General features: G+C 43.5%; 1 protein-coding gene across 2 annotated transcripts; it reads right to left on the bottom strand.

The window, feature by feature from the left end:
• On the bottom strand, nucleotides 1-27902 carry LOC106675270 (receptor tyrosine-protein kinase erbB-3). 2 transcript variants are annotated; one of them, XM_024802455.2, is made up of 16 exons: nucleotides 27529-27902; nucleotides 21442-21599; nucleotides 19881-20067; nucleotides 19355-19480; nucleotides 18563-18628; nucleotides 18223-18341; nucleotides 17969-18110; nucleotides 17652-17765; nucleotides 17432-17555; nucleotides 17231-17304; nucleotides 17012-17102; nucleotides 16859-16876; nucleotides 15745-15956; nucleotides 15519-15651; nucleotides 751-905; nucleotides 1-662 (listed from the first exon to the last, which is right to left on the bottom strand). In XM_024802455.2, exons 1-14 carry the CDS (start codon nucleotides 27614-27616, stop codon nucleotides 15572-15574), a joined length of 1599 nt encoding a protein of 532 aa, XP_024658223.2. In that variant the 5' UTR covers nucleotides 27617-27902; the 3' UTR covers nucleotides 1-662; nucleotides 751-905; nucleotides 15519-15571. The 2 variants fall into 2 exon arrangements, with proteins under 2 accessions (XP_024658223.2, XP_076740104.1); XM_076883989.1 differs by lacking the exons at nucleotides 1-662; nucleotides 751-905 and adding an exon at nucleotides 13424-13512.
• Nucleotides 27903-27980: the final 78 nt, after the last annotated feature.

The raw sequence follows: 27980 nt of genomic DNA, 5'->3' as shown, positions 1-27980 counted from the left end.
TTCAGAAAATGGGTTTATTCGTAATACAGCAGGATTTTGGTTTCTTACATCACATACAGATGTCTCCATGCATTCAGCATTGAAACATGGTCTTCAACATTTTTTTTTAAATCTACTTGTGTAACTATAACGGTACAGAATGAATCATCAGAATCTTTTATTTCTCTGCACTGATTGTTTCACAGACACAGTCTACATCAAAGTTCATTTAAACCCCAAAGAGAACTGAAGAAATCTACCACCAAATATGAATCAAGTATACAGGCAAAAATCAAAAGAACACATTATACGACGAAATCTTTGCCTTACCATAGTGAGCTGTGGTGCGAAACCTGCCGTTAGAGGGCAATAAGGAATAAATCATTCTTTACTGGTAAGTATGAAACCAAACTCTGTGAGAGGAAATCAATCGGAATATAAGGCCACAAAAATCAAAGGATCTAACTCATGGTTACAACAGATGCTGGATATGTGCTGATAAGTTGGTAGGGCGGATGCACAGCGTGTTGCACTGTGACTGGTATATGAGTGGCAGCAGTACCCATGTGTGGCACAAAGGAATCGTTTCATTGACAGGAGTCTGCGGATTCTGCTGGTATCAGTGGCGACGCCGCAATCCCGTCTGCTGTTCGGAAAGTTGGTGGTTTGTGAATTTCTGCAAACTACAAAATCAACATACAGTTTAAAGTTCAGTTCAGTTTAAAGAAGCAAATTGTGTGTGTCTAACTACATCATTCCACTTGTACTTACCTCTGGGTACAGTTGTTGTGGCAAGGTTTACAGTTGCCCTCCTTGTCTGGATATTTAAAGATGGTTCCCTCCTGCCCCATAACACCCTCAGGACACATGGAGACACAGTGTGGGCCATCCTTCAGGCTGGCACAAACTAGACATTTATTTGCTCCCTGCAGACAAAAAAAAAAGGGTGAATAAAATCGGAAAGGTTTTTGCAAGAGTTGAAGGCGAGTGGCATTATGGTGGACAGCCATTTTTTGTAAGGCCGCTAGGTGGCAGCAGAAGCCCTATTCCAGTTCTTTTTTTTTTCCCTTCTAGAAGTTTTATGTCAAACATACCGGGCCTGTGTACGTCTCCTTCTCCTCCTGGACCTTACACTCAGGGTGACAGGGCAGACACTCCCTTGACTTAGTAGCAAACTCCCTCTGCTAGTTTCTATTCAAGTTCAAAGACTTACAGCAGACATTAGTCACATCTTAGGGCCAGTGCTCAGGATTTTCCTTAACAATGTATAGACCTATACACAGTAATCACTCTTGATCTCCACTTATAACCAATGTTCCCTCTAATTTTTCATGTGTCTGAGCGAACACGCAAACTCCCTGAGCGATCCTTTGGACCACTGTGAGCAACAGCAGACGTGAGCACTGTGGTCATGCCAGCATCGAATCCATCCAACCATTACATGGTTTATTAAAATAATCAAATTACAGCATTTACATTTATGTTAGACTACTTTTAATTAACTGCTTTAGCCCACTTACAATGAAAATTTAAAAAAAAATCTTGTTCATGACCAAAAATTAAGATGAACTTTTGCGAGATCTCGCAAAACAAACTCGCAAAAGTTTATCTTAATTTATTTTTCTCCCATGTCCCTTGCGGGGCTCCGTAGTGTAGTATGTTAACACTATTGGAAGTAAAAATAACTTGAACTCCAATTTTGAAAACACAACTTTCTTTTTTCTTTTTTTTATAAAGCTCTGACTTGTATTATGAGTATGAGTCTGTGGTCTGGGAGAGAGTCCTGTAACTCTCTGTCTGCAAAATACAGTATATTGTTATGATGATTTCTGATATGAGGTTCAATTCTACGGTGGTGATCGCAGGGTGTGCACAGGTCAAGTGCCACTATGACCCTCCAGAAAATAACGAGGACAGGGGATGATCGTTCAGCTCTTTAATGGCAGATTTAGCGTGGGTTTGGGTATGTGTGTGTGGTTCTACAAACAGAATGGAAAAACAGAACACAAATTACAATCAAATTATAGACAACAATAATCACCATATAACATATTACAGCCACATACTTGTCTTATAGGCCCTACTACTAAGCTGGCGGCTTTTACTTATAGTCTGAACCATATTTGGCAACAAAGAAAATAAACATCTTTCCATCACTTAACTCTTGCGCCCCACTCACTTATGATGCCAACTAAAGAAGGCAAATACACATATCAAATCACCAACTCAAACCAAACTCAGTTTGGCCTAGGCGAACTTAGCTTAGCTAAGCCCGCTTAGCTTAGCGATAACTTAGCTTATAGAAAATGTACAAACAGAGGATGTCAGTATCTCAGCTGGTTTCCCACGACGAGAGACAAATCTTCTTAATGCTATTAGAAATGAGTCGGTGTTGATGCTAGACAGCACCTCAATATGAATGGCACGAGTAGTCAAGCATTTGAAGAGCAGGCCCCAGCGTTTTTCATTTCTCCGACTGTCATGTTCGGAGGCAATAAGACGCAGGGTTCTCAAGCACGAACCGCTTTTTATTGAATTGTAGCAGCAGAGTACGTGGCTACACCAATTTCTGGAAAACACATATACACACCGGTCTCCTAGCGACCTCTAGTGGCTGCCCTCATGGTAGCCTTACTAGGACAACATAAACAGATTTCACAACACCGACCAACCTTCACCTGCAGTGGCCCAAAGCAGCCGATGCCTGTTGAGAAGAAGGCTGGCTGATGTAATCGTAGGCGTGCAAGGGGAAGGTCAGCCATCTTTGGCTCCATTTTTAGCACTCAGGGCAGGAGCGCTGTTCACTTCTTATGACTTCATGGCCGCGAAGAATCCAGTATTTCCTTCTCAAATCTGCAAACAATCTCTCTGCTCCTGGGTGTTTCAAATCACTGTCAGCCTGTCGGATGAGTAGTCTGGTGACTGGATGTTTAGGGTCCAATACAACTGAGGAGCTCTCAGCAGAATAAGCTCAGCCTCCTTGTAGTTCTCTGATGTGAGATTGTCACCAGCTGCCCCGTGAAGGCACCTGGCTGTTTCTTCCAAAAGCTCGCTAAAACTGGTAAACTGCTGTGCATCAGGCAGTAGACACAGCTAAGCAAGTTATTGGTTTACGCTGCTCCTCAGCAAAGTCTGTACATGGTGTGGCTGGGTGCTCTGGCCACTGGTCTCGATGTAGATGCAGAAACAGGGGCCCACATGCCCAACGGGACTGGACTGTGAGGTCTTGTAGCCTTTTACCCCTAGTTAGATCATCTGCCAGATTGTCACATGTTGTCACATAACGCCAAGACTGTCTGTCTGTCAGTTCCTGGATCTCAGCTATCCGAGTTCCAACGAACACCTTGAAATGACAGGACTCTGACTGGATCCATGTTAGGACAGTGGTGGAGTCTGTCCATAACACCACTCTGCATAGTGGTAGGGTGAGTTCTTTGGTCAGCAGGCTAGCGAGTTGAGCTCCAGTCAAGGCTGCACATAGTTCCAAAAGTGGCATGGAGATCTGCCGTTTAGGAGCCACCCTAGAGCAGGCAGTCAGGAAAGCAACTTCCACCTTTCCAGCAGCATCTTCCGTCCGTAGGTAGGCAACACTTCCATATGCCTGTGGAGATGCATCGCAGAAGATGTGCAACTCACGTCTACTGTAGGATTTGTCCAGCTCTGGGCTCACATAACAACGTTGTAGACTGATGTTGTCCAGATGTTGCAGCTCACCTTCCCATTCGTTCCATGCAGAGCAGGTCACTTGGTAACAGGGGGTCATCCCACTCACGCTTTTTGTCCCACAACTGCTGGACTAGTACTCGCCCTCGTTGTGAAGGGGACGAGAAACCCTAGTGGGTCATACTGACTCGCCAGAACCCGGTAGAGGTTTCTCATGGTAGGAGGATTCCTCTCCAACTGCATTGTAGTGCAGAGTGTCAGAGCAGCACATCCAGCGCAGACCTAGAGCAGATTCTTGAGGGTCCATATCAGTTTGATTCAGCCACTGTACGCTGCTCTCCGATCTTATTTCCTTTGGTAGATGGCTGATGAGATCTGGGGTGCTGCTGGCCCACTGTCTTAGCTCAAATCCTCCCTCCTATAATAGTGACCGTAGTTTGTCCACAACCTTTGTTGCCACATCTGGAGAAGAGAAGCTCTGTAACCAGTTGTCAACATAAAAATTCTTCTCAATGGAGTCACGCACGTCATCTCCCTGGTCACTGTGGTCATGGACGTGTCGCTGGAGTGCATAAATTGCACAGCATGGTGAGCATGTTGTCCCAAAGGGGAGCACCTGCCATTCTACACCTTGGGATGGGTGTCTCTTTGCAGATCGCGCCAGATGAAACGTAGTAGTGGCCGGTCATCGGGCAGTAGCCTCACCTGGTGGAACATCCCCTTGATGTCACTGCTAACTGCGATGGAGCATTCTCTGAAGCGTAGCAGCACACCAAGAAGAGAGGCCCCCAGGTTCGGGCCTGGTAAAAGCAGCTCGTTGAGGTTCTGACCCCTATAGGTCAGGGGTCGGCAACCCGCAGCTCCGGAGCCGCATGCGGCTCTTTAGTCTTTATTTTGCGGCTCCGGGTGGTTTGGGAAATTAAATTAGAAGTATTTAGCTGAAGTGTTTTTTTTTTTATGTTTAGTTCTTTTTTTAACTTGTAGTTCTAAATTGGAAGATTGTTGTGATTTTGAAATATAAAAATAAAATTATATCTTGTTTTTTTCATCGCTCAAAATAAGCGTCACACTCGCGGAAGCCGGTGTACCCGCTGAAACGGCATGCATTTATCGAGACTTTCGACCCCAGGTAGGCCAAATATGGATCTTCGGATCCATATTATGTCGGCAGCTGTTCTCCACCGTGAACTATGTTAAAAACAAACACCGCTCACGCCTCACAGATGACAGCTTACAGTCCTGCGTGAAGATGAAAGTGACTTCGTACAGCCCCAATTTGCAGACGCTGCGCACAGAGGTTTGGGACCAGAAGTCCCATTGTAAACATACCACGGCAGACCCGACAATGTTTGCATGAACACTCTTTTCAGCATCTCTTTATTGACCACTTTTCACACACGGTTGCTGTACGCATACAGCCAGCTGTAGCTTTGCAGCTCACAGCCTGACAACACAACAGCAGAGAGAGCACAGACTTTAAGGTGGCGAGACGTGATTGCGGGTGCCGCTGAGGTGCGTCCGACTCCCATACAGCGGCACTGCAGACCACGCCCCGCCACACACATTAACCAGGTAAAATACATATTTAGGCAGAATTTTGCAAATATCTATTTGTTTTAGCAGCATTGTGCTTTTTTTTCCAATTATTTTTTAAAAGTCAGATCAAGGCTCCAAAAGCCCAAAGGCGATATAAGGGTGGCGGCTCACAACAGTTTTTGTTTGCTACATGGATCATTTTAGTTCAGCTGGGTGTCTTTCCTTTTGTTATATTTCTTTATGAGTTCAAAATGTGTTAATTACATGAATAAAATGTAATTTTCTCTGTAGCACTTCATGGATTTCATAAGCAACACACCTTAGTTGATCTGTGGATTCTTTTAAAAAGCAGTTAAAAACTTTTCTGTTCAAACAAGCCTTTTGTTGATCTACGTATTTTATATTCTTTACATTATTTACATTTGATCTTTTACATTGTGTATAATGTCTATTGATTGTATTGTTTATTTTAATATTTGTGTACAGCGCTTTGTAACTGCCTGTCTGTGAAAAGCGCTTGATAAATAAACTTTACTTACTTACTTTAGTTGTTCACACAAAGCATAAAGGTAAAAAAACAAAATAATATATACAGTTTCAAAAAGTATTTGCGGCTCCCAGTGTTTTCTTTTGCGTGGAAACCAGGTCCAAGTGGCTCTTTGGGTGTTAAAGGTTGCAGACCCCTGCTATAGGTGAATGAGCAATTAAACACCACACGGTTCTTTCCGTTGTGTGTCACCATGTGGTGGGGGATGAACCATGATTCTTTGGAGGCCCTCATTTCCTCTTCACTGATTTCTCTGACATAGCCTGCTGCTATCAACTTTGTAATCTTCGCTTGATAAGCTTTAGTCTTCTCTGGGTCTCGACTGAGGCACTTCTCCGTGCCACGTAGATTGGGGAGTACTGCTTCAGGTGGCTCCGGAGTGTAGGCATATCACTGACACGCAGAAGGGGAGTTGAATATCTGTTTACTCCCTCGACATTCAGTCTTGTCATCTTTGCCTCCAAAACCCTCATAGCTTGCTCTTCCCTCCGAGACGTGTCACTAGTTTCTCACTCCGATATGGGAGAGTGTCGAGATGCCAAAGCCTATCTACTTGACTATGAAGCTCTGATTGAGGAGAGGCAGTTGAGAGGAAGAGGCACTGTCGCGGTTGAGCATAGTGCTTAAGGGAGGGGATTGGTGTTAACTCAAAAGACATGACGTCGTATTCTCATTCACAGTGCTTTATTCGTTCCGCCATTTTTTATACCCACCACAACAACAACACTTCGCGGGCAACAGTACTCTCGCGATAAAACAGAAAATAACAAGTTAACAATCTCCCTCTTTCTTAAAAAAAAATTAAATAAAAGTATAAACACACCCCTGTAAACATTTGTATACATATATGTATATATTTATATAAACAAAAAAAACATTTCAAAAGTGCTTTGCTTTACTTAAAGCATACTATCATTGCACACAATAAACAATGGTACATTTGAATGCAAAGACAACTTTGTAGACAAAGGATTACAGTATCCAGAGTCCTTCATCTAGCGCCTTTAGAAGGGTTAAAGGTGAAACTCCCTTTTTTGTCAGACAATCAGCAAGTTGAGATTTTGAATCTGACCAACAAACCTGTCTGATTTTCTTGGCTTGTATGAGCTCTTTAATGCTGCTCATTTCTAGCCTCAGTCTCTTCTCTGTAACCTGCTTAGTAGACTTGAGTGCATCAAACAAGGAATGATTATCAGTTACACAGATCAAAGGAAGAGCGTTTAGACCAGTGTTACCAGTTGTAAGCTCAGAAAAAAGTGTTGCCAGGAAGACAGCACTGTCTATTCCATCTGACATGGCAAGAGTTTCTCCTGCCAGTGTACTTCTGACCACGCGCCTGATTTTTTTAGACTGCCAGAAAAGAGAACAAAACTTTCCTCCTTTACCCATAAGGACGATTAATGCCCCTCCTTGAGTACCGCCATCAGGAAGGTTGCCAAATGAAGCATCACTGAAAACAACCAATGCCAGATCCTCACTGTTACCCAAGTGCCGAAACTTAAGAGTCACTTTCTCTGCCTTAAGTTTACGGATAACTTTGTTCACTTCATGAATGGACTGTACAGTTGCATCTTTGATATTAGATCCAAGGCTACATGTGTCAAACATAACATCAGGCCTTGTTTGTTTGGCAACCCACAAAATCTGTCCTATTTTTGACCTGAGTTGCTCACGTTCTGTTTCACTTAAGGAAGCCTCCCTCTGTACAGCCCGTGCTGCTTGTAACTGAACCGGTTGTAGGTTGTCAATGTAAAGTTGTTGATGCACCTCTATTACATCATTAACTGTACAAATGTCCATACCAACATAAGAAAAGCTGTCATGTTCTTCACGGCCCACAAGGAAGGTAGATCTCAGTACAGGAATGATATGAGTTGCAAAGTGACTTGAACCAGCCCAAAGGAAATCATCAACGTGACATGCAAGCACTCCTGTAACCTCAGATTGTTCATTCTGCCAATAGAACACTGCAGGATCAACCTGTGATATTTTACCACCAGTTTTGAGCATAATGTCTTTGACCTTATTGTACCAATAAAGTGAAGCATCTGCAAGTCCATAAACACACTTTTTCAGTTTCCATAGAACATTGTCCTTGCCAGCTTCAGGTGGGGGATGAAGATAGATGTCTCTTGACAGTTCCATTCCCTGCAAGAAGGCAGATTTAATGTCCATTGAATTTACTCTCCACTTGTTTTGACATATCACAGCTAGCACCAGTCTGAGGGACTCAGACGCACATGTTGGAGAGTCTTTCTGTAGTTCTTTAGTATTTACCTCTTCAAACCCCCGTGTCACAAGTCGAGCCTTTGGGACAACACCATTAGTAGTTTCTTTGAGTGTACAGACCCATTTAGTAGACACACATTTTTGACCCAGGTCTTTCACTTCATCAAACACACCATTACTTTGCCAGCTCTCAATCTCCTGCTGCTTAGCAGAATCAAAGGAAATATCTTTTGTTGTGAGTACATCTGCATCTCTGTTTTCAGCTTCAGTGCAAAGACCATCAACAAGTGACATGTCTACAGCTTTCTTTTCACCTTCACTACCATCATGCTCAAGATATTGCACATTGTACCAGTTTTTGTATTGCCCTTTTGCTTTTCCCGCTCTGCCTAGCACTCTGGCTGTGTGTTGAACACCGTTGTCTCTGTTGGTAAAAGCAATCAGCTGTCCTTATCTTAACTTTACATTTGCAGAGACATGATCAGTGGGTGTAGAGGGCTCATTTGCAGTTTGTGTGACAGACATGTTTTCTGTAGTGTTAGTTTCTCTGTCAATAGTGTTAGTTTCTCTGTCAATAGTGATGTCTTCTTCCTCACTAATACTCTGTTCACCATCGGGTGTGTCAGTGTCATCATTTTCAACTGCGTCTTTGTTGTCATCATCAGTAGTACTGTGTGGTATTTGTTTATCTCCAGTCTGTGAATCCACTTTAGTCAATCTTGACTGGTGTACTCTTACAAGAGTCCCCCCATGTCTTACAAATACAACAGTTCCATCCTGCCCAATAACTACACCTGGACCCTTCCACTCTGTACAGTCGACTCGTTTGTAGTATACTTTATCTCCTGCCTCATATTTGTAATCTGTAGGCCCAAGTTGTTTGCGTAGTGCTCTCCTGATCCTTTCTGAACACTCTGCCTCAGTAAATGCTTTCCTGGAAGCATGTAATGCTGAGATATGTTCAGCTACTCTTGCACTTACAGTTGTGCCCTCTAAGGCAGGTGGCTTATCCATCAACACAGAAGGAAGGTTGGGGTTTTGGCCAAACACAAGTTGATGTGGACTATAACCATGTACATGAAGCATACTGTTTTTGGCCATAAGGGCCCAGTCTAGCGCAGTGTGCCAGTCACATCCTCATTCCTTTTTTACCTTCAGGAGGATTTCTGTAAGTGTCATGTTATGTCTCTCCAGTAGTCCGTTGCTCCAGGGACTATACCCCGCCGTTGTTTTTACCTCAATGTTGAAGTTTTCAGCCATGTCCCGAATGTCTGTGTTGTTGAACTCTCCGTCGTTGTCTGTGTAGAGCCGTCTGGGGGCACCGTGAATGCTTATCCAGGTGTGAATGAAGGAGTTGACGATCTCTGCAGCTTTCTTTGTCTTTACGATGCTGCCGGCACTGAAGCGTGTGAAGTGGTCGATGATGTGAAGGTACCACACATTGGGCTCCAGCTCATGTAGATCCATCGCTACTGTCTCATTATACTCAGAAGCCAGGGGTAGACCAACAGCAGGTCTCGGCTTGGTTTTGCAATATTTCTGACAAATGTCACAGTCACGAACTATCTCTTGTAGAATAACTGCACATTGTTTATCTGTATTGCCAGAGCTTTGGATGAGCCTCAATAACCTCTCTGCAGATGCATGACCAAACTGCTTATGAAGTTTCACAAGGACTTTCTGTTTCTCTTTTGTAGACATTTCAGCAGTTACCATGAGAACTTCATTTTCATTGCAGCTTTCTGTAGTATTTTCATCTCTAATGTCCACACAATAGTGTCCCGAACTAGTGAGCTCTAGGGGAACAGGCTGCTTGAACATGACAACACTGTCATTCTCCATGTCTAGAACAGTCCCTGCTTTCTTGAGAGACGTTTTGCTCAGTAGTAGTGGAATGTCAACAGGAACTACTTCACTTTCAATGTCACATTTTGTTTGTCCAATTTTGGCTGGAAGTTTCACTTTTCTGCTGGAATACACTACAATACCATCCCCAAAGCGAAATGGTCTGGAGCTGGGGGTTTCTGATTGCAACAGCTTGTTTACTTGGCCTTGGCTGAGGTCACGCATGTAACTATCTAGCCACTTCTGACCACAAACTGTACGTGTACATGCAGTATCAATAATGGCTGACCCCAGTGCCTCAGTCAGGAAGATTTCAGAGTCTGTCATTGAGGCTTTAGTGTACAAAGTAATGTTACACTCCTCCACTTTCCCATCTTCAGTTAGCTTTACTTGGTCACCATTACAATGAGGACAGTCTTTCGCCCAGTGGTAAGTGCTCTGACAAATAGCACATCTTGTTCGCTTGCCAAACTTGTCAACTGGGTTGGTACCTTGTAGTGGTTGTTGCTGTCCACTCCGCGACGAAGTACCGTTGTTTCGTTTGTATTTGGGACCTTTTTGTTCCGTAAGGAAAACTGCTTCTTGGTTCAGTTGAATTCCGCTGAAAACTCCGGTTACTTTCCCTCCGAAAATCCGTTTCAGTGCAGACTTCATAGACGCAAACGTTAAGTCCGTGCACGCTGTCAGTGCATGCTGTCGACTTTTCTCATCAAGACAAGCTGTATCTAGAAGCTTAAATGCTAGCACAGCGTCAGGCAGCGTCATGTTGTACTTTTTCATCCGGTTATAACGCTGTTCAAAGTCTATAATGTAGTCTGCCATCGACATGCTGTGGTTCTTTGCAATGGAGTCAAAACACGAGTAGGCTTCATAAGCGCGGTCTTTCTCTTCTCTCTGAAACACCGCGTCAAGTTTTGCAAGTAGTATTTCCATACCGTCATCTTTGTCCAAATCTTCCGCGGGTATCTCCATGGCCGTTTCTCTGGCTCTTCCCTCGAGCCCCAGCGCCACCGCGAGTGACTGTTTCTTTTTATCCAGCTCCGTAACTCGTCTCCAGATATTGACTTCATTCTTCCAGCATTCGTATGGCCTGGCTTCATCAAGCTTTGGTGGTACTTTGTAATTGGAAACCATCCTCTGCTACCAATGTTAACTCAAAAGACACGACGTCGTACTCTCATTCACAGCGCTTTATTCGTTCCGCCATTTTTTATACCCACCACAACAACAACACTTCGCGGGCAACAGTACTCTCGCGATAAAACAGAAAATAACAAGTTAACAATTGGTCCCTGTAGTACCCAACCAAGTCTAGTCTTGACTGCAGCTGGTCCTCCAGGTAAGCCTAGGCGCACAGGTTTGATGGGCGTTACTAGGTGAGGACAGTCAGAGCCGATCAGAAGGAGTGGCTGGGCATTTGTGAAGGGCTGCAAGGGAAGCCTTCTCAAGTGTCTATATTTCTGTTGAAGTGCTTTCACGGGGTATGAATGCTCAGCCAAGCCTAGGTCATCAGCTGTGAAGGTTCTCTCAATGGTGAATGTTCTGGATGGTTGGCTGGCAGGGGAGACTTTGACTGTCACTGATGCACCATGCAAGGTTCTCAATCCTTGTCTCACCATACGTAGAGTAAGACTCTCTGCCATGCCCTGTAACTGCAGTCTTTGAGTGGCCTCAGGGAGAAGGATCGTCCTCTCAGATCCATCATCCAATATGGCGAATGTCTCCAGGGTGTGCTCACCGTTCTGCAGGAGCACTTTGGTTATCTTCAGAAGCACAGCGACGTGTTCCATTGGTGGATTGGGTGCAGCAGGTCTGAGATTCACTTCATGGAGGGCCTCTAGGTGTTTTCCCCTGCATGCCTTACACTGCATTTTAAGTCGACACTGAGCGGCCTGGTGGTGCCGCCCACAACACCAGCAGCGATTGTTGGACTTAATCCAAGTTGATTTCTGCTCCTTAGTCAGCATCTTGAAGTTGACACATTGATCTAGGAAGTGCAGAGTGTTATTACAATATGGACAATAAGCTGTGGGCTTGTCTTGGACCTCAGAAGTGTAAGGGGTTGTGGCTGAGGACCTTTGGGGGGCAGTGTTGTGTGTTGCACCGTGCAGCACGGTGGTAGTCCTTTTGGTGGCTCTTTTATCTCTTTTCATGCTGCTCCTGTCTCTCGAGCTCTCCTCTACCTTCTCTGTGTGATCTCCGCCCTCTTGAATGACCAGCTCATACTCCAGCCACTCTGCAAAGTCTCTCAATGATGGTATTCCATCTTTCTGTGGGTAAAGGTAGCGGCGGAAAGCAGCACGTAGGTCTTGGGGTAGCTTTCGTGTCAGTCTAGCAACATGAGACCCGCATTGCAGCTCTATGTGTCCATCTTCCCCAAGTTGCTCTAACATGCCGACCAGAGCACGGACTCTCAGTGCAAACCTTCTGAATCCAGTTGTGTCACCTGGGCGGATGCTGGGCTCATCCATAAGCTTTGCTATCCTCTGCAGTGACAGCTGGTGCGGCTGACGGTAATGTTTAGTGAGCGAGGCCATCGTGTCAGAGTAGGGGTGAGGTGAGTTACTGTAGGAGTCAGCAATTAAAAGAGCTTCCTCAAACTTAAGGTGGTCACATAAGACCTGATATTTGAACCTCTCGGTTGCATCAAAGGGGAGAATATTGTCTAGGGCAAGCCTTAATCTAGCAAACTGCCTGGGATCACCCTTCGTGAACTCTGGGATGGAGGGCGATGGTCCTCTGTAGGTCTTCTCCTTTACAGCTACAGCTGTAGTGGGAGCCAACACTTGTTCTGGGGGGAGCATGTTCGCGTCGAAACTAGGTCCAGCTAGTGATCGAGATAAGGGGGTGGACTGTGGTGCACAAGGCTGAAAGTCAGGAGCTTCAGTGGCTGAGGGTTGCTGTAACTGTAGCTCTTGTAAGCGTTGGCTATGCTCTTGTGCAATGGCTGGTAGCCGTGGAGGTGGAAAAGACTGTACCTCTGGTAGATCAGAATGATCTCTCGGGAGAAAAACTGGAGGTGGTGGTACTGGCCATTCTTCAGCTGCATCCTGTGTGTAGGATATATTGTGCTGCTCTGGTCTCAGGGGAAAAGGCTGTGTAGTTAGAGGTGTGGAGACCCAAGTGTCATCAGCTGAAATGTAGCCCCCTGGTTGCTGGGCAGAACGTAAGCAGGTTGGTTCCAACGTGGTGACATTACGGTCCATCTGCCTCCTCATGTCTCCTACCATCAGCTGAAGTTGCCTGTTGTCCTCCTGCAGTTGCTGCACAATGTTCATGAACTCCTGAGGGATGCTGGATGACACTGGGGTCTGTCCTGCAGCTCCAATAGAACCAGGAGTCTGGGTGAGGGGCGTCATCTTGGCGTATCCTTCTCTAGTCTGCTGTTGCTCCAATGTAGCAGTTGTGGCAGTGTGTAGCCTTCATACTGAGTCATCCATCCTGGAGGTCGCACAGCCCTCCATGGACGTGCACCTGCTCTCTGGGGGTCATAATCCATCTTCACTCTGTAATCACCTGATCCGGCTCGAAGGACCAATTTTGTTATGATGATTTCTGATATGAGGTTCAGTTCTACGGTGGTGATTGCAGGGTGTGCACAGGTCAAGTGCCACTATGACCCTCCAGAAAATAATGAGGACAGGGGATGATTGTTCAACTCTTTAATGGCAGATTTAGCGTGGGCGTGGGTATATGTGTGTGTGTGTGTGGTTCTACAAACAGAATGGAAAAACAGAACACAAATTACAATCAAATTATAGACAACAATAATCACAATATAATATATTACAGCCACATACTTGTCTTATAGGCCCTACTACTAAGCTGGCGGCTTTTACTTATAGTCTGAACCATATTTGGCAACAAAGAAAATAAACATCTTTCCATCACTTAACTCTTGTGCCCCACTCACTTATGATGCCAACTAAAGAAGGCAAATACACATAACAAATCACCAACTGAAACCGAACTCAGTATGGCCTAGGCGAACTTTGCTTAGCTTAGCGCGCTTAGCTTAGCGATAACTTATAGAAAATAAGAAAATGTATAGAAAATGTACAAACAAAGGATGTCCAGAGTGATAAACATACAGGCTATCCTTCTTACACAAGAAATATCCTGAAACTCACCAGTCTTATGGACGCACACTCTCAATGAACCCACATAAACTGCTCCCGAGCATAACTTGTGATTCACACCGCCTCCATGAACACCATTTTTCATCCCAGTCAAAACATTACTCACAAAACGGCCGCGCCCTCTAATGGCGAGGCAGAAAACTGCATCACAGTCCTGCCTTCAGAACAATATAATGACCAATGTTGGGCAATTAATTATATAGTTACTTCTTCAAAAAAGTAACTGAGTCATGCAATATGTTTTTTGCAGCCGTTTACCTAAAAATGCAGCCAAGGCGGGGTTTTTTTTTTTTGTTAAAATAAACATTTTAAACTATTTACAGAACAATCAGGTGTTCTGCATCAAATTTGATGCCACACAAATTATTTGTGCCACTCCAAAAAAACATTTCTGTCCACTATGAGATAAAGAAGAACAACAGCTTGATACCTGCAGGCCTGACAACAGGAGATGTATCACTCCTGTAACACCTGTAACATTCAGCAGTCGCTGCACACTAACTACACAAGATTTGCGCTAAACATCGCGAATCTCTCACGTCTCAAAACACCGCCACCCTTTCCTAAACAACTAAATGCCAGGTTGCCATATCATTTTTTGATTGGTCGACATGGTACATTGTTCGACCAATAGGAAAGGGTGGGGTTTTTTTTCCTGTTTTGTTTTTTCACTCACAGGCGGAGAGTGCTTTCGAGGTTTTCTTTATAAAACGCTGTTTTTACCGTTTCTTCCTGCAGTAAATATAAACAACGATAGTATTCAGGAAGAAAACCAAACATTACATATATTTTTATCATAAGTCTGGTTTTACGTGGCTTATCAACACAATTTAAAAACTGGTATAAAGTCCACACTTTTCCGTCATTTGTGCCGTCTGTCCTGCTCACATCTCCAATGGTTGTACACGTTGTCATTAACGTGGCTTCACTCCACATCAGCCACGTCGCTTTGCTACCGGTGTCCGCACACAAGGACGCTGTCATAGCCTGTCAACGACGTTGATTAGCTGCGTATATACAAATGTGAATCGCATTATTGGCTGAACTACGGGATAAGGTTGGCATCGTTCTAATCCCATACAGGAGCAGCCAGTCACTTACTGACTAACACTGCAAAACAAAAATTGTTAACATTTTAATTTTAATTTCAATTCAGGTTAGATTTTTTTTTTGTGCGCAACGCATATTTCTGTGCGCAGAGACTGCACGCGCGCAGTTTAGAGGGAAAATTGTTTATAACACACTAGAATTGCGCGGCAATGCATTTGAATCAGTTATTCAATTTGTCTCCCCTGCTGATTTGTGCACAGAGAGCACGGTGGATACGATTAAGCATGTACTTTATCTGTATTTGCACATAATCTATTTGCAATGTGGCACTTCAAACAGGGTGCGAGTATTTGTGCTTTAAAATGTAAATTCTTTTTGAAACCATCAGAAAATATCAATTCTCTAAATCACTGCTTGTTTCTTTAATACCACTCCTTCTTGTCATTCACTCTCTAACAACCTGCATACATGTTACACCGTTAAAGCTTTATATTAATAATCGCTTTATACGTCATTTTGTGAATACTGACCCAGTTAAGAACATGCAGTCTGGTACACAGGTTCCTCCCCTGCTGTATTTCTTTCAGCTGACACACTGGTCTGGACCCGGACCCCAGCAGCCATCAGAGGAGCACAGCGGGTGACACACATGCTTCTCTTTAACTAAGGACGCAACCAAAACAGAAACGATGTTATGAGAAGAGCCATTGTTCACAATCACGTCTTGCAAGTTTTAAATGGTCCGCCCCCACTCACCACATTCACCCTTCTTTTGGTTGTTGGCCATGACTAAGAGCTTTGAACGTTTCTGTGGACGGGAGCCTAAAAGCCGTGTCCAGTTGACAGTATCATGATAGCAGAGATTCTTGTTTCCTTTAATGTACACGGCACCATCATTTATGTTTTGTAGCGAGCGCAACCCCAGCGAGGTCAGAGAATTGATCTTAACCACCAGGAGTGCATAGCTCCTGTAGAACAGCAGGAAGTAAATAAAGGTCAGAAAGTGGATGAAAATGTTCCAATTTTGTTTAAAATACCACAAAATCAAAGTGAATATTGAAAGCCATATTTCTTTTAGGTTTAGCAGTTTTCAAGAACATGATGTCAGACATTATTTTTTAAGGTTTACAAACACAATTAATGCACTTTAGCTGTATTTGCACAAAATCCAGCAGTGTGGCACTTTGTGTTTCTTGTTGTTCTTACTGATCACATTTAATGATGTAATATAATCTTTCACAGTGTGTTTTCTTTGAGAAGTTTGTCACCATCTATTCATTTTGATACCTTTTAGACACAATATGAATTCAGTGATTCGGTGTCTGAATGTCATGTTTTTCAAATTGCATAACCCGTGTACTTAAAAAGACAAACAGCCAACAAACATATTCATGTTTAATCTTCAGTATTTTCATGCATCATGTAGTATGTAGTATGGAAATACTACAACAAAACTGATACTGCGGTATCAATTTTGTAGAATCTACTTTGGTAAATTCTTTAGTTATATGTGAACTCATTAAAGCTGAGAAGGCGGTTTGTTTTTAATGCTTTAGTGCTTTTGGTTTCAGACGGGATTTAAACCTAGGTAAAAGTACTCTGATGTACCCCATCTTGCTTTCCTCTCATTTACTGAAGCTTGAGACCAGCCTGAAAAGAGCTTTTTCTTTGTCAAATTGATGTCAAAAACATGCTGCCTCTCCCAGCTTTAAAAAGTTGTGCCCACGGCCAGCTTAACCAAACAATCCCAGTGCTGAATTACCCCTGAAAAAATCATACTGAAAAATACCAACACCACGGATTCGGACAGAACATTTGTAGGCTCTAAGAGGAGATAGAGAGATGTGAGCATGTGAAATCTTTACTGTACCTTTTACTAACCACTCCTCTAAACAGGATAACAAGATAGGATAAAAATTAGAAATAACAAAGAAAATAAAAACAAAATTACTTTTATATTCCAGCAAATACTCTGTCTGCATAACAATGCAGAAAAGACAAAAACAAAAAAACTGTTTCTCACTTGTAAAGTTTTCTTCCCTGAATTGTTTGGAGGTTGGAGAAGACTGACAGGTCAGACATGCTTGCAGGCCACGACTGGATGTTGAGGAAGTCTGAAAACAGAGAGATTGTTTTTCAGAAGCCTCAACCAGACTGCAAATGGCATTAAATAACATAAAAAGATAAAAGCAGTCTAAGTGACGGTCTAAAAAAAAAGCACAACCCCACAACATACACACACCTGTAATCTCCTCCACCGTGTTGAAGATTTTCAGTTTTTCTGGATCAAGGGGTGGTACCTTGTTGTAGGCATCACTGAGCCAAAATGAAATAAGTAAGTAAAAGGAAAAGCATGTTGCAAAAACGTCAAAAAAGTGCAGGTTGATCTAGAGAATATTTTTTTAAATCTTTGCTGCGTTTTATGAAAGAAAGTTTTTTTTACCCTTCTATTCCCGTCACCAGGAAGTTAAGACTTCCCTGGATCTTAGTGCAGTTTATGAAACTTTCTATGTTGCGAGCATCGACCGTTTCGCTGTTTGAATCAGTCCAGCTTGTGCCATGGCAAACTGGGAAAAAATCAAAAGATGAGAAGGAAACAGTTAATAACAGCAAAGCTGTAAGGTATCTGTAGAGAGAGCTTGAGTTCGATCTGCATGAAATACCTTTAGGGCAGAGGCCTTTGCAGGGCTCACATGTTTTCACACCATTTTTCTCCACTTCCATTTTATTAGATGGGCAGTTGCTCACACATGAACTGCCATCCACCACAACGTTTTCTATTAAAAAAAACAGAAAACGCATGAGAATAAATGCATAAATGATCGTCAGTGACTGCGTTAAGCCTTCAGTAAACACTGTGAAGAAAGCTGAACAGCGCAGTCATAACAATGATTAAAAATATGTAAAAACAGCAATCTTACAGGAAGAAACTATGTATAAATTCTGAGTTTATGTGAATATTGTCATGTGTGGGACTCACTGGGGCATTGGGTCACACAAATAGAGCCGTACTGGTACTTGGCATTGGGGTTGGGCTCCATTCTATATGTAAGCCTGTTGTAGATCACAGTTTGTGGGCACTGAGGCACGCAGGAGCCCGAGTTGTTGAAGTTCCTGCAGGCCTGCAAAATGCAATTTATAACAGAGGAACGTTTTATTTTTACATCTGCGTTTTCTGTACTGCAACATGTGAAAATATCTTCTCATTAAAGCCTGTGGAAGACTTGGACTCACAAAGCAGTCTGTATCCTTGGGCCCAGTGCAACCTCCAGCACACTCAACGTGGCAGCACTCGCTCGGGTTTCTACCAAAGCAGCGGCCACTACACTGAGGGGCGCACACGGTTTTTGTCACTGTAAGAGAGTCGACGCTTGTAAAAACCTGGCGTGAAACTAAAACTGTACTGTAGATGCATATTAAACTTTTAACTTTGAAGTTACGTATATTATTAACAATGTGCAATGTAAATGAACAACTCTGGCAGCAGCCATGATTCATGTGTGAGACATCTCACAAGGTAACCAGTGCGTGGAAAATCAAGACATTAAAGATAAAGGTGCTTGATATGACTCACAGATCTGGCATGTGTCATTTCCTGGACCCCAGCATGGCACGTCTCCACAGGCTTTGTGACAAGGCTCTGAGATAAAAAAAAAAAAAACTCTCATTAGTTTCCGCATTTTAATACAAAACCAGAACAAAAGTCTTAAATTAAAGGAAAAGTTCAGATTTTGTTTTTTGTTTTAAATCCAAAGTTCAGCAGAAGAAAAAAATGAAACCTCTACAAGTTACAAGATGCAACTTGCAGCGCTGAAAAATGAAGCCTGCAGTTCCTCTAATGGCCAGTTGAGGGTGAATCCAAGTGCGAGTTAACTCCAATAAGACATTTCGCCAGTGTAAACATGTTTACAGACTTAAACAAAAAATGGTTTCTGTCTTTAGAACTAATTTGACCTTCTGTGCTTATTTTTTTTAATGACTCACATGTTTAAATTGTTTTAAGGCTTTGAAGTTTGAGACCAGGGGCTGCTAGACCACCACGTGTCTGCTAGGTGTCACCTCAGATGGTCCACTTTACCATGTTTGTCGTGTTTGCACCTTTTAAGGAGGTTTTTGGGTGTTTTCTGTGTGGTTAATTGCATCATTTTGTGGAGTGAAATTCTACTATTTTATTTGTATGTTAGTACAATTAGCAGGTATTTGTGTCTGGGTAATGCAATGCATCAGTCTATGGATGCACATTAACATTAAGCTTGCTAGTATTAGCTTAAGATTCTAACCTGTCGGCTCAAACGGATTCACTTCTGGCTCCTAAAAACAAGATGCAGATATATCTATGTGTGTAGTTACAACCCAGTGCACTCACTTTCAGGCCCATTGTCCTCTATCACAATTTGGGCTGTTCCATCCTTCACTATGTCCAGCCAATTCACCTGCGGGGCGTAGCTCAGATACTTATTCCGGATGATCTTCACTCCTCCCCTGAGGATCTCTGTAGAAGGTACACATAGGTGTAAATGGGGCAGTACAGTTAGGAAAGCAAGCCCGAACAGGCCTGTGCCTCATCCTAACAAACTCTGCCATTCTCTGTTTACTACACAGCAAACGTATCATGTGCTGGAGCTCATGTTACACTGGCAGTTGAGCGGTTGAGCACATGGTACATTCCAGGGACTTCCTATCACTTCTATACACACAAGCACACACACGGGCACAAACACACACACTGCTGCGTTTCAACAACCGGTATTCTAAAGGTGTGGCTGAACTGTGTAGATGTGGGAGCTCCAACAGTAAGAGTGCCACATCCAACTTGACCTCTTATCTGCTCCAATCCAGCCTCCCACATGTTAAACACACTCTATACATCAAATGAGTGACTCTCTGTGTACCTGTGAGGTGAGTCAGGCCCAGTTCTTGAAGGCCATGCTCCCCATCCCTCTGATAGTTGACCATGACAGCCAAGGCATACTGGTCCTCATACAGTGTGCTGCCTCTGATGATGCGCAGGTGGTGCAGTGGGAGGCGGCTGAACTCATTGATAGCAAAAAGGATGTACCCTGTCACCTCCTTGATAGACTGCAAGGCAAAAGAAAAGAACAAGGAAGAGAAAAATGCAGTTTGTCAATTCTTCTGCTCAATCAAATTGTTATCAGGGTCACAAATCAGCAGGGGCGTGTTTGCTTACTGAGTTAGTCACTGACTTCAGTGGCATGACTAGCACAAAAGGGGTGGGGGCATAAATGAGCTCATTCTGGATTTGAGACAAAATCCATTACAGAGAGCGATCAAACACAACATGTTTTGACTTTCTGTGTTCTCCTGGGCGAATGAAAATGGTTGATTCACATCCTTACTCATCTTGTCGGTGACACCTTTGCAGTGAAAGGAATAATGGTAAGGCAAGCCAAGGCAAGTTTATTTGTATAGCACAATTCAACAACAAGGTGATTCAAAGTGCTTTACAGAGACATTAGAAACAAAACCAAATAAAAAGCATGATTTAAAATTGATTAAAACAAGCAAACAAACAAACTAATTAACAAACAAACAAACAAACAAACAAACAAACAAAACTGTATATAAAATCAAAACAGATAAAATCAGAACAGTAGATAAAATCAGTAGTTAAAATATAAGTTTTGAAATTTAAGCTTAAACGTGTGGATTTGGTGTTTTATTCAAATGCAGCTGAGAATAGGTGAGTCTTCAACCTGGATTTAAATAAACTGAGTGTTTCAGCTGATCTGAGGCTTTCTGGGAGTTTGTTCCAGATATAAGGAGCATAAAAGCTGAATGCAGCTTCTCCGTGTCTGGTTCTGACTCTGGGAACTGATAAAAAACCGGATCCAGATGACCTGAGGGATCTGGAAGGTTCATACTGGGTCAGGAGGTCATTGATGTATTTTGGTCCTAAACCATTCAGAGCTTTATAGGCCAGCATCAGAACTTTAAAGTCTATGCTCTGACGGACAGGCAGCCAGTGTAAAGACCTCAGAGCTGGACTGATGTGGTCCACTTTTTTGGTCTTAGTGAGGACTCGAGCAGCAGAGTTCTAAATGAGCTGTAGTTGTCTGACTGGTTTTTTTAGGTAGACCTGTAAAGATGCTGTTACAGTAATCAAGCCTACTAAAGATGAATGCATGGACTAGTTTTTCCAGGTCCTGTTGAGACATCAGATCTTTTATCCTTGAAATATTCTTGAGGTGATAGTAAGCTGATTTTGTTATTGTCTTAATGTGTTTTTCTAAGTTTGGGTCTGCATCCATCACTACACCCAAATTTCTCGCCTGGTTTGTGGTTTTTAGATGTATAGATTGAAGTTCTCTGGTGACCTGTAATCATTTTTCTTTGGCGCCAAAGACTATTACCTCAGCTTTGTTTTTGTTTAGCTGGAGAAAATGGTAGTCAAACTCTCTCTTGGTTTGTTGTTCGTAATGTTTGCAACCTCACCTCCAGAAAGTTGAAGTCTCTGGTGTGGCCCATCATGGTGATCTCGAGGTTTCCTATCACAATGTCGCAGTTATTGTACCTCGTCTTCATCAAGTTGTACATGATTTCTGAATTTCCCATCGTGCTCAGAAAGTTCTTGGTGCCGTCACAAACGGTCACTGCGAAAAGCAAAGGTTCTTAGATTTTTTTAAAAAAAAAGCGAATTCATTAATCATCTGATTTTTAAAAGGCTATCCACGTCAGTATACAGCGAGCCATTTCCCACAACCTCCAGCACACTGCGTTACCTAGTTTATCATGTTCAGTTTTAACAGTTTAATTAATGAGCTAAAAATAAACACTTTCCATTCACGTTAGCACAGCAGAGAGATGTTCTGTCAATTAAAGAAACATATTTAGAAATGTGGCTGTTTGTGTGGCTGTGGAGATCACTCTGGGGTGGCTTTGGGCTGTCTCCTCACTGTGTTGGTGTGTTTGACTCTAGCCTATAGGTTTACATAGCTAACTGGTGTGTGTATGTGTCAATGAGTTTCAGGTGAAATTGTTCGATACATTACTTTTTTTTGGGTAATGACCTCAACACTGGTTACAGTCTACAATCTGGTTACAGGGTACAATCCCAAAACACTAACTTATGAAACCGTAGTGCCAGCGCTGCGTGCCACTACCTTCAGATAGACCAAACTGGCTCCTATCAGAAAAGAAAGTGGAAGCCTTCAGTTTGACAAACAGACACCACACAGCTACTTGGTTTCTTGGATATCTGTATCTAGGCATCTGTTCACACCTTTCTGGCTTGATTTTAAAGATCAACTTGCAAGTTTAAGAGCCGTTTTTAAACTATAAAAAAAAAACCCCACAGACAGTAGTGATTTTTGATAAGGGCGACATGGGCGGTTGCCCAGGGCGGCATCGTGGTGGGGGCAGCATCACGGGCATCGGCCAAAAAAAAAAAAAAGGACGAAAAAAAAGGAAAGAAAAGAAAAGAAAACATCATGCCAGCGCATTTTGGGGATGTCATAGGCACCGATCGGTGGGAGTAAGGGCGCCCTCAGTTTGCGAGGTGTGCCTGCTGCTTGCGGCACAGGGAGGAGAGGGGCGGGGCGACGGGGGATTCTCTGGCTGGCTGGAGCGGCATTTAATAACCAGGGGCCCGTTCTTCGTACCTCGCTAAGTAAGTTAGCTGGATTAGATTGTTGACGATTTCGCGTGATCTTTGATCGTTCGGTTCTCCGAAGCTCATCCGGGACTTGCTGTCATAGCAACAGAGCTGTAAGCGTAAACCTGCTCGGGAGCAGGTTTACTTTATGTAAACAGGATTAGATCGCGGCCACTCAGGTATGTCCGCTTCATTTATACGAAAGCAACAGCGTATTCCACCACTGTTTTTCCATAAATAAATATTATCAATGTAACTAAAGATAATGCAGTATTTGATTCTTTTATTGATTTCATACAGATACATACAGGCCATTTCCTAAAAAAAGGGAAATGTACTATTAATCATTCTATTTCATGTATTTGATTATTTCAGATGTAATTCATATTTTAGAGTAGTAATAGTAAATTACTTCGTGTAATCAAGATGAGAGACCACGGCTATAAAAGCGAAGGTGGATTTGGGAAGTCTGTCGCAGCCATGTCCTGTCCGTTTACGCGAGCCACCCATTGCGGAAGGTGCAAGATTGATAAGGAGAGTTTTCAGAATTCAGCGTATATTGCGGGATAGACAGGATCCTTTAGCTCAGCGCGACAGTGTGCTCATAGAGAGATATCGATTTTCCCGTGAGGGTATTATTTACTTAACCAACTTGTTGACGAGGGGGTGCAGGACCACCACCTGTCTTTTTGTGCTCTGCCCTTTTCTTGGTTGCTGTTATAGCATGTGTGTGGGAATGTATGTGAATGTTTTACTGTTACATCTTATTAGTATTTTAAGTATTCCATCTATTTTATTTATTGAATTTTATTGTTTTATTTATATTTTGATATTGCCAGGGATGATGCAATGATCGGGGACCATTCTTCATTTCGTTGTTCTCGTGACAATGACAATAAAGTTTCTGATTCTGATAAACAAACAAACAGATTATTTCAGGGTCTCTTTTCAAGAGACTAAAAGCAATATTAGTGATAAATAGTACCATTCTGTAGAATATTCTTATATTTCACCTTTACTTGTTCCCATGTTCTAGTGGGTCCTGTTGTGGCTCTAATGTGAAAGAGGATATAATGTAATATAATATAATAAATTTACCCTACCGCCTACTGGTGTTGGCCAGAGGGGCCGATGGCGCGATATGGCAGCCTGGCTTCTGTCAGTCTGCCCCAGGGCAGCTGTGGCTACAACCGTAGCTTGCCTCCACCAGTGTGTGAATGTGAGAGTGAATGAATAGTGGCATTGTAAAGCGCTTTGGGTGCCTTGAAAAGCGCTATATAACTCCAATCCATTATTATTCGCCTCTGTCAGTGCGCCCCAGGGTAGCTGTGGCTACAATGTAGCTTGTGTTACGTTCCCCTGAGGGGTCTAGGCGGGGAGGGGGAAGTAACAAAAGTGACCGGGTCAGAAAAAGGAGTCAGGGAGGCAAAACAGTTAAATAAAACAGTTTTATTGAAGTAATTCAACTAAAAGAGACGGACAAGCCGTTATCACCATAAAAGAAACAAACAAAACTCAGGCGTCGGTCAGTAAGGCAAAAAGTCAAAAGGAAAGCGCAGCTCACTAGCTGGAAACACCACAAGACACTCAGCTCACTAGCTGGAAACACCACAAGACACTCAGCTCACTAGCTGGAAACACCACAAGACACTCAGCTCACTAGCTGGAAACACCACAAGACACTCAGCTCACTAGCTGGAAACACCACAAGACACTCAGCTCACTAGCTGGAAACACCACAAGACACTCAGCTCACTAGCTGGAAACACCACAAGACACTCAGCTCACTAGCTGGACCCACACAAAATGGCACTCTGGCCCAGAGCTCACCCTGCTCTGGGCTTAAATACCCTTAATTGCTGATGGGAGTCAGCTGTACAGGAGGGAAAGGTGGCATCTCAGGCAGGGGAGGTAGTGGGACACGCCCACACAGGCACCCTCAGGAGAGAGAGAGAGGCTAGGGCCGTAACACCCCCTCCCATAAATGCAAACCCATGGTTTGTCAAATCACAATAACCAAAAGTGAGTCCATAGCCGTGTCAGGACGAAATGCAGGCTTTCCACCTACCAAACCGCGTAGCAACGGTTAGGCATTGCCCGCGGAAGCTGCCAACCCCATCTCAATGGGTTCAAAATATTTACTGAGGGTGGCCGCAGACCCTCAAAACAATGTCTCATGTGATAGCCAGGGCTTTTTTGAGCCATCACATGTGGAGAACACAGCAGGCAGTCAGAAGACCTTACTGCAACAGTTTTCAGACGATTGCTCAGGTCACGGGTACAGGCATGTTTGTTAGTCAGGGGTACAGGTCTGAGTGGTGGTGTTATACATGATCTGTCCACCTGCAGGTCATTTTGAGGAACTGGGACATTGTCAACCAGCAGCAGCTCAGGGTTAGGTGACCTCTCACACTGACTACATGACACGATTGAGCAATTATGCTCCAAGTGTAGCCTTTTACTAGGCCTGGCAACCTTGTCGGTTTGAGAACCACGACTAACTTTTCTCAAAGCAGGCCCTTTTTGCTTTGAGTCGGCGTTCCGTTTGAGTTTCAATTTTGAACAGTCAGCAATGAGGTGTCCAGGGTTGTGGCAGAAGAAACAAAGCTTTGTTTTGGGTCTCGAAACCACAACTTTTTCAGCCTTGTTAGCTGGCTCCCTCCTAGCTCTCCAAGATGTGTTACCGTGAGAAGGGATGTCACATTCCACCGCGTTTGTTTTATGAGTTAGGGTAAACCCATCCGCCAGTATGGCAGCCTGCTGTAGAGTGGAAACCCTTTGCTCACTTAAATAACAAGAAATAGACTCAGGAACAGAGTTTTTAAAATCCTCCACAAGCATGAGCTCACGTAACGACCCCAAACTGTTAACCTGGCTTGCAGAGCACCACCTACCAAAAAGCTTTGCCTTCTCCCGAGCAAAGTCAAGGTAGGACTGACCCTGTGCCAACTCCAAACCTCGAAAGTTCTGCCTATAGGCCTCAGGCACAAGTTCATAGGCTTGGAGGACGGCACTTTTAATCTTTTCATAAACTAGGCTGTCCTGCCTAGACAGACCAGAGCAAGCTTCCTGAGCCTTACCTGTGAATTTACACAGCAACATCACCCCCCACACATCTTCAGGCCACTGTAATGCAGTTGCTATGCTTTCAAACACACTGAAGAAGCTCTCAACACTGGATTCACAGAAAACGGGAACCAGGTGGATGTTATTGCTTACAAACGAGCTTCTAGACACCTGTGCACTGATGGCTTCATCAGCCATTTTGGGGGCCGGAGAAAGGATCAACCAGCGGCAGCTCAGGGTTAGTTGGCCTCGTACACTGATTACGGGGTGCTACCGAGCAACTGTGCTCCAGGTTTAGCCTTTTAGTAGGCCTGGCAAGCTTGTCAGTTTGAGAGCCACGACTGACTGTTCTCAAAACAGGCCCCTTTCGTGTTGAGTGGGCTTTCTGTTTGAGTGCCAGTTTGACACAATTGGCAACCACATGGCCAGGCTTGTGACAGAAAAAACACAGTTTGGGCCTAGGTCTTAAAACCATAACTGCATTTTCCTTATTAGCTGGCCCACTCTTACCTGTCCAGGATGCGCTATAGTGCAGATGGATATCCTGTCCGACAGCACTTGCTTTATGAGTCAGCTTAAACTCATCTGCCAGGGTGGCAGCTTGCTGTAAAGTTGTAGCCCTCTGTTCACTTAAATAAAGGGCCACAGATTTATTTCATATTAATTTCTAGTATCAGCTGATGTTTGCTGGAACCACAGCTGTAAAAGCTGCTGGTCATTATGTCGGTTTGGTTATCTGGTGAGAGGGAAACATGAAGATGAAACCAGGAGATTTCCTTATTGAATCATCAGAGCTGAACAGGTGATGGAGAAACAGGTTTACCTTTTAGGTGACATGGATGAGTTGAAGGGAAGTTATGAACTGTTTCTGAGAGACAAATAACCCCAGGATCCTTTCTGTGTAGCTGACATCTGGTAACTGTGCAGGGGCGGGTCTAGCAAAGTTTTGCCAGGGGCCAGGTAGGGAATTAACAGGGAGAGGGGCACAAAGAAATACTTTTCTTTCTTATTCTCATTTAAAATATCTCGCTTTTATTAAATAATTATCTGAATCTTACAACCAAAGTTTTTATCTGATTTACAACGTATAGAAATCATACATAGACCAATAAGACAGCGTACATCACTGTCACAACAGCGTTCGTTTTCATTCAAAGGCTTAATGTTTTTTCGTATAATACCTGGTGGGCCGGTCTCTAGTCAAAATGCCCGGGCCGATTTTTTGTCCCAGTCCAGCCCTGTATACAGATCACTCAGTTTTAAATATCAAGGATTAAAATTGGTGATTAGAAATAAATATAAAAAAAAATATGACAAGAATATTACAGAGTAAAAAAGAGCGTGTATAAAAAGGGTGTAACTATTGCAGTGTTTACAGTGTATTAGATGGAGGAATTGTACAGGGAGATGGCCACGGGCAGGAATGATTTCCTGTGTCGTTCAGTGGCGCTTTTTGGTAAACTCAGTCGCTCACTGAGCGTGCTCCTGTGAGTAGCCAGGACGTCATGGAATGGGTGGGAGGTATTATCCATATCTTGGACAACATCTGCCTCTCAGACACCACCCTAACAGAGTCCAGCTCCATCCCCACAACATTACTGGCCTTGTGGATCAGTTTATTTAGTCTGTTGGTATCTGTGACCCTCAACCTGCTGCCCCCAGCATGCAACAACATAGAGGATAGCACTGACCACAACAGGGATACAACAAGATAACATTAATTATTGTGTGTGTGTGGGGGGGGGAGTGTTCACCCAGGGTTCCAAACAGCCTAGGACCGCCACTGTATTCATCGTTCCTCTCCCAGGCTAATGATAAAGATAAACGTGTGTGAATATGTGTGTGCGGGTGTTTATACCCACCTCCTTGAGTCTGAGCGCAGCAGAGCTGGAGTACACACGGCAGCAGGACGTAGAGCACCTGCTGCACCTTCTTCACAAGGACCTTCATTCTTATTCAAATCTCCAGGCTGGCGTCGAATCAAATAAACATCACCATCGTATTTATAGAGAAGAAATGTGTCCTTGTGTCGTTCCACATCCCCTCGTTGCTTCCGAGTCTGACCATTTAGACCACTACTCGGCTGTCGTTTTCTTAATCCTCTGCTTCAACTTGTTCTAGTCTTCACGAACAGGAGTACATCCAGTTAGAAAAACAAAACCAAACAAAACCTGTTTGTGTTTTCGCTACATTTGTCACAACCTTACTAGTCGACCGCTCGGGTTTGTGTGGAGAAGAGTCACTACATCGCGGTGATTGGAGCGCACCGCGGAGCCAATCAGTAGCGGGAGCGGCTGTTTTCCTCTAGCACTGA

The sequence above is a fragment of the Maylandia zebra genome, linkage group LG5 (assembly GCF_041146795.1).
Source record: "Maylandia zebra isolate NMK-2024a linkage group LG5, Mzebra_GT3a, whole genome shotgun sequence".
In the NCBI taxonomy this organism is placed as follows: domain Eukaryota; kingdom Metazoa; phylum Chordata; class Actinopteri; order Cichliformes; family Cichlidae; genus Maylandia; species Maylandia zebra.
The sequence above is the reverse complement of the archived record's forward strand: the minus strand, read 5'-3'. Positions and strand labels throughout refer to the sequence as shown.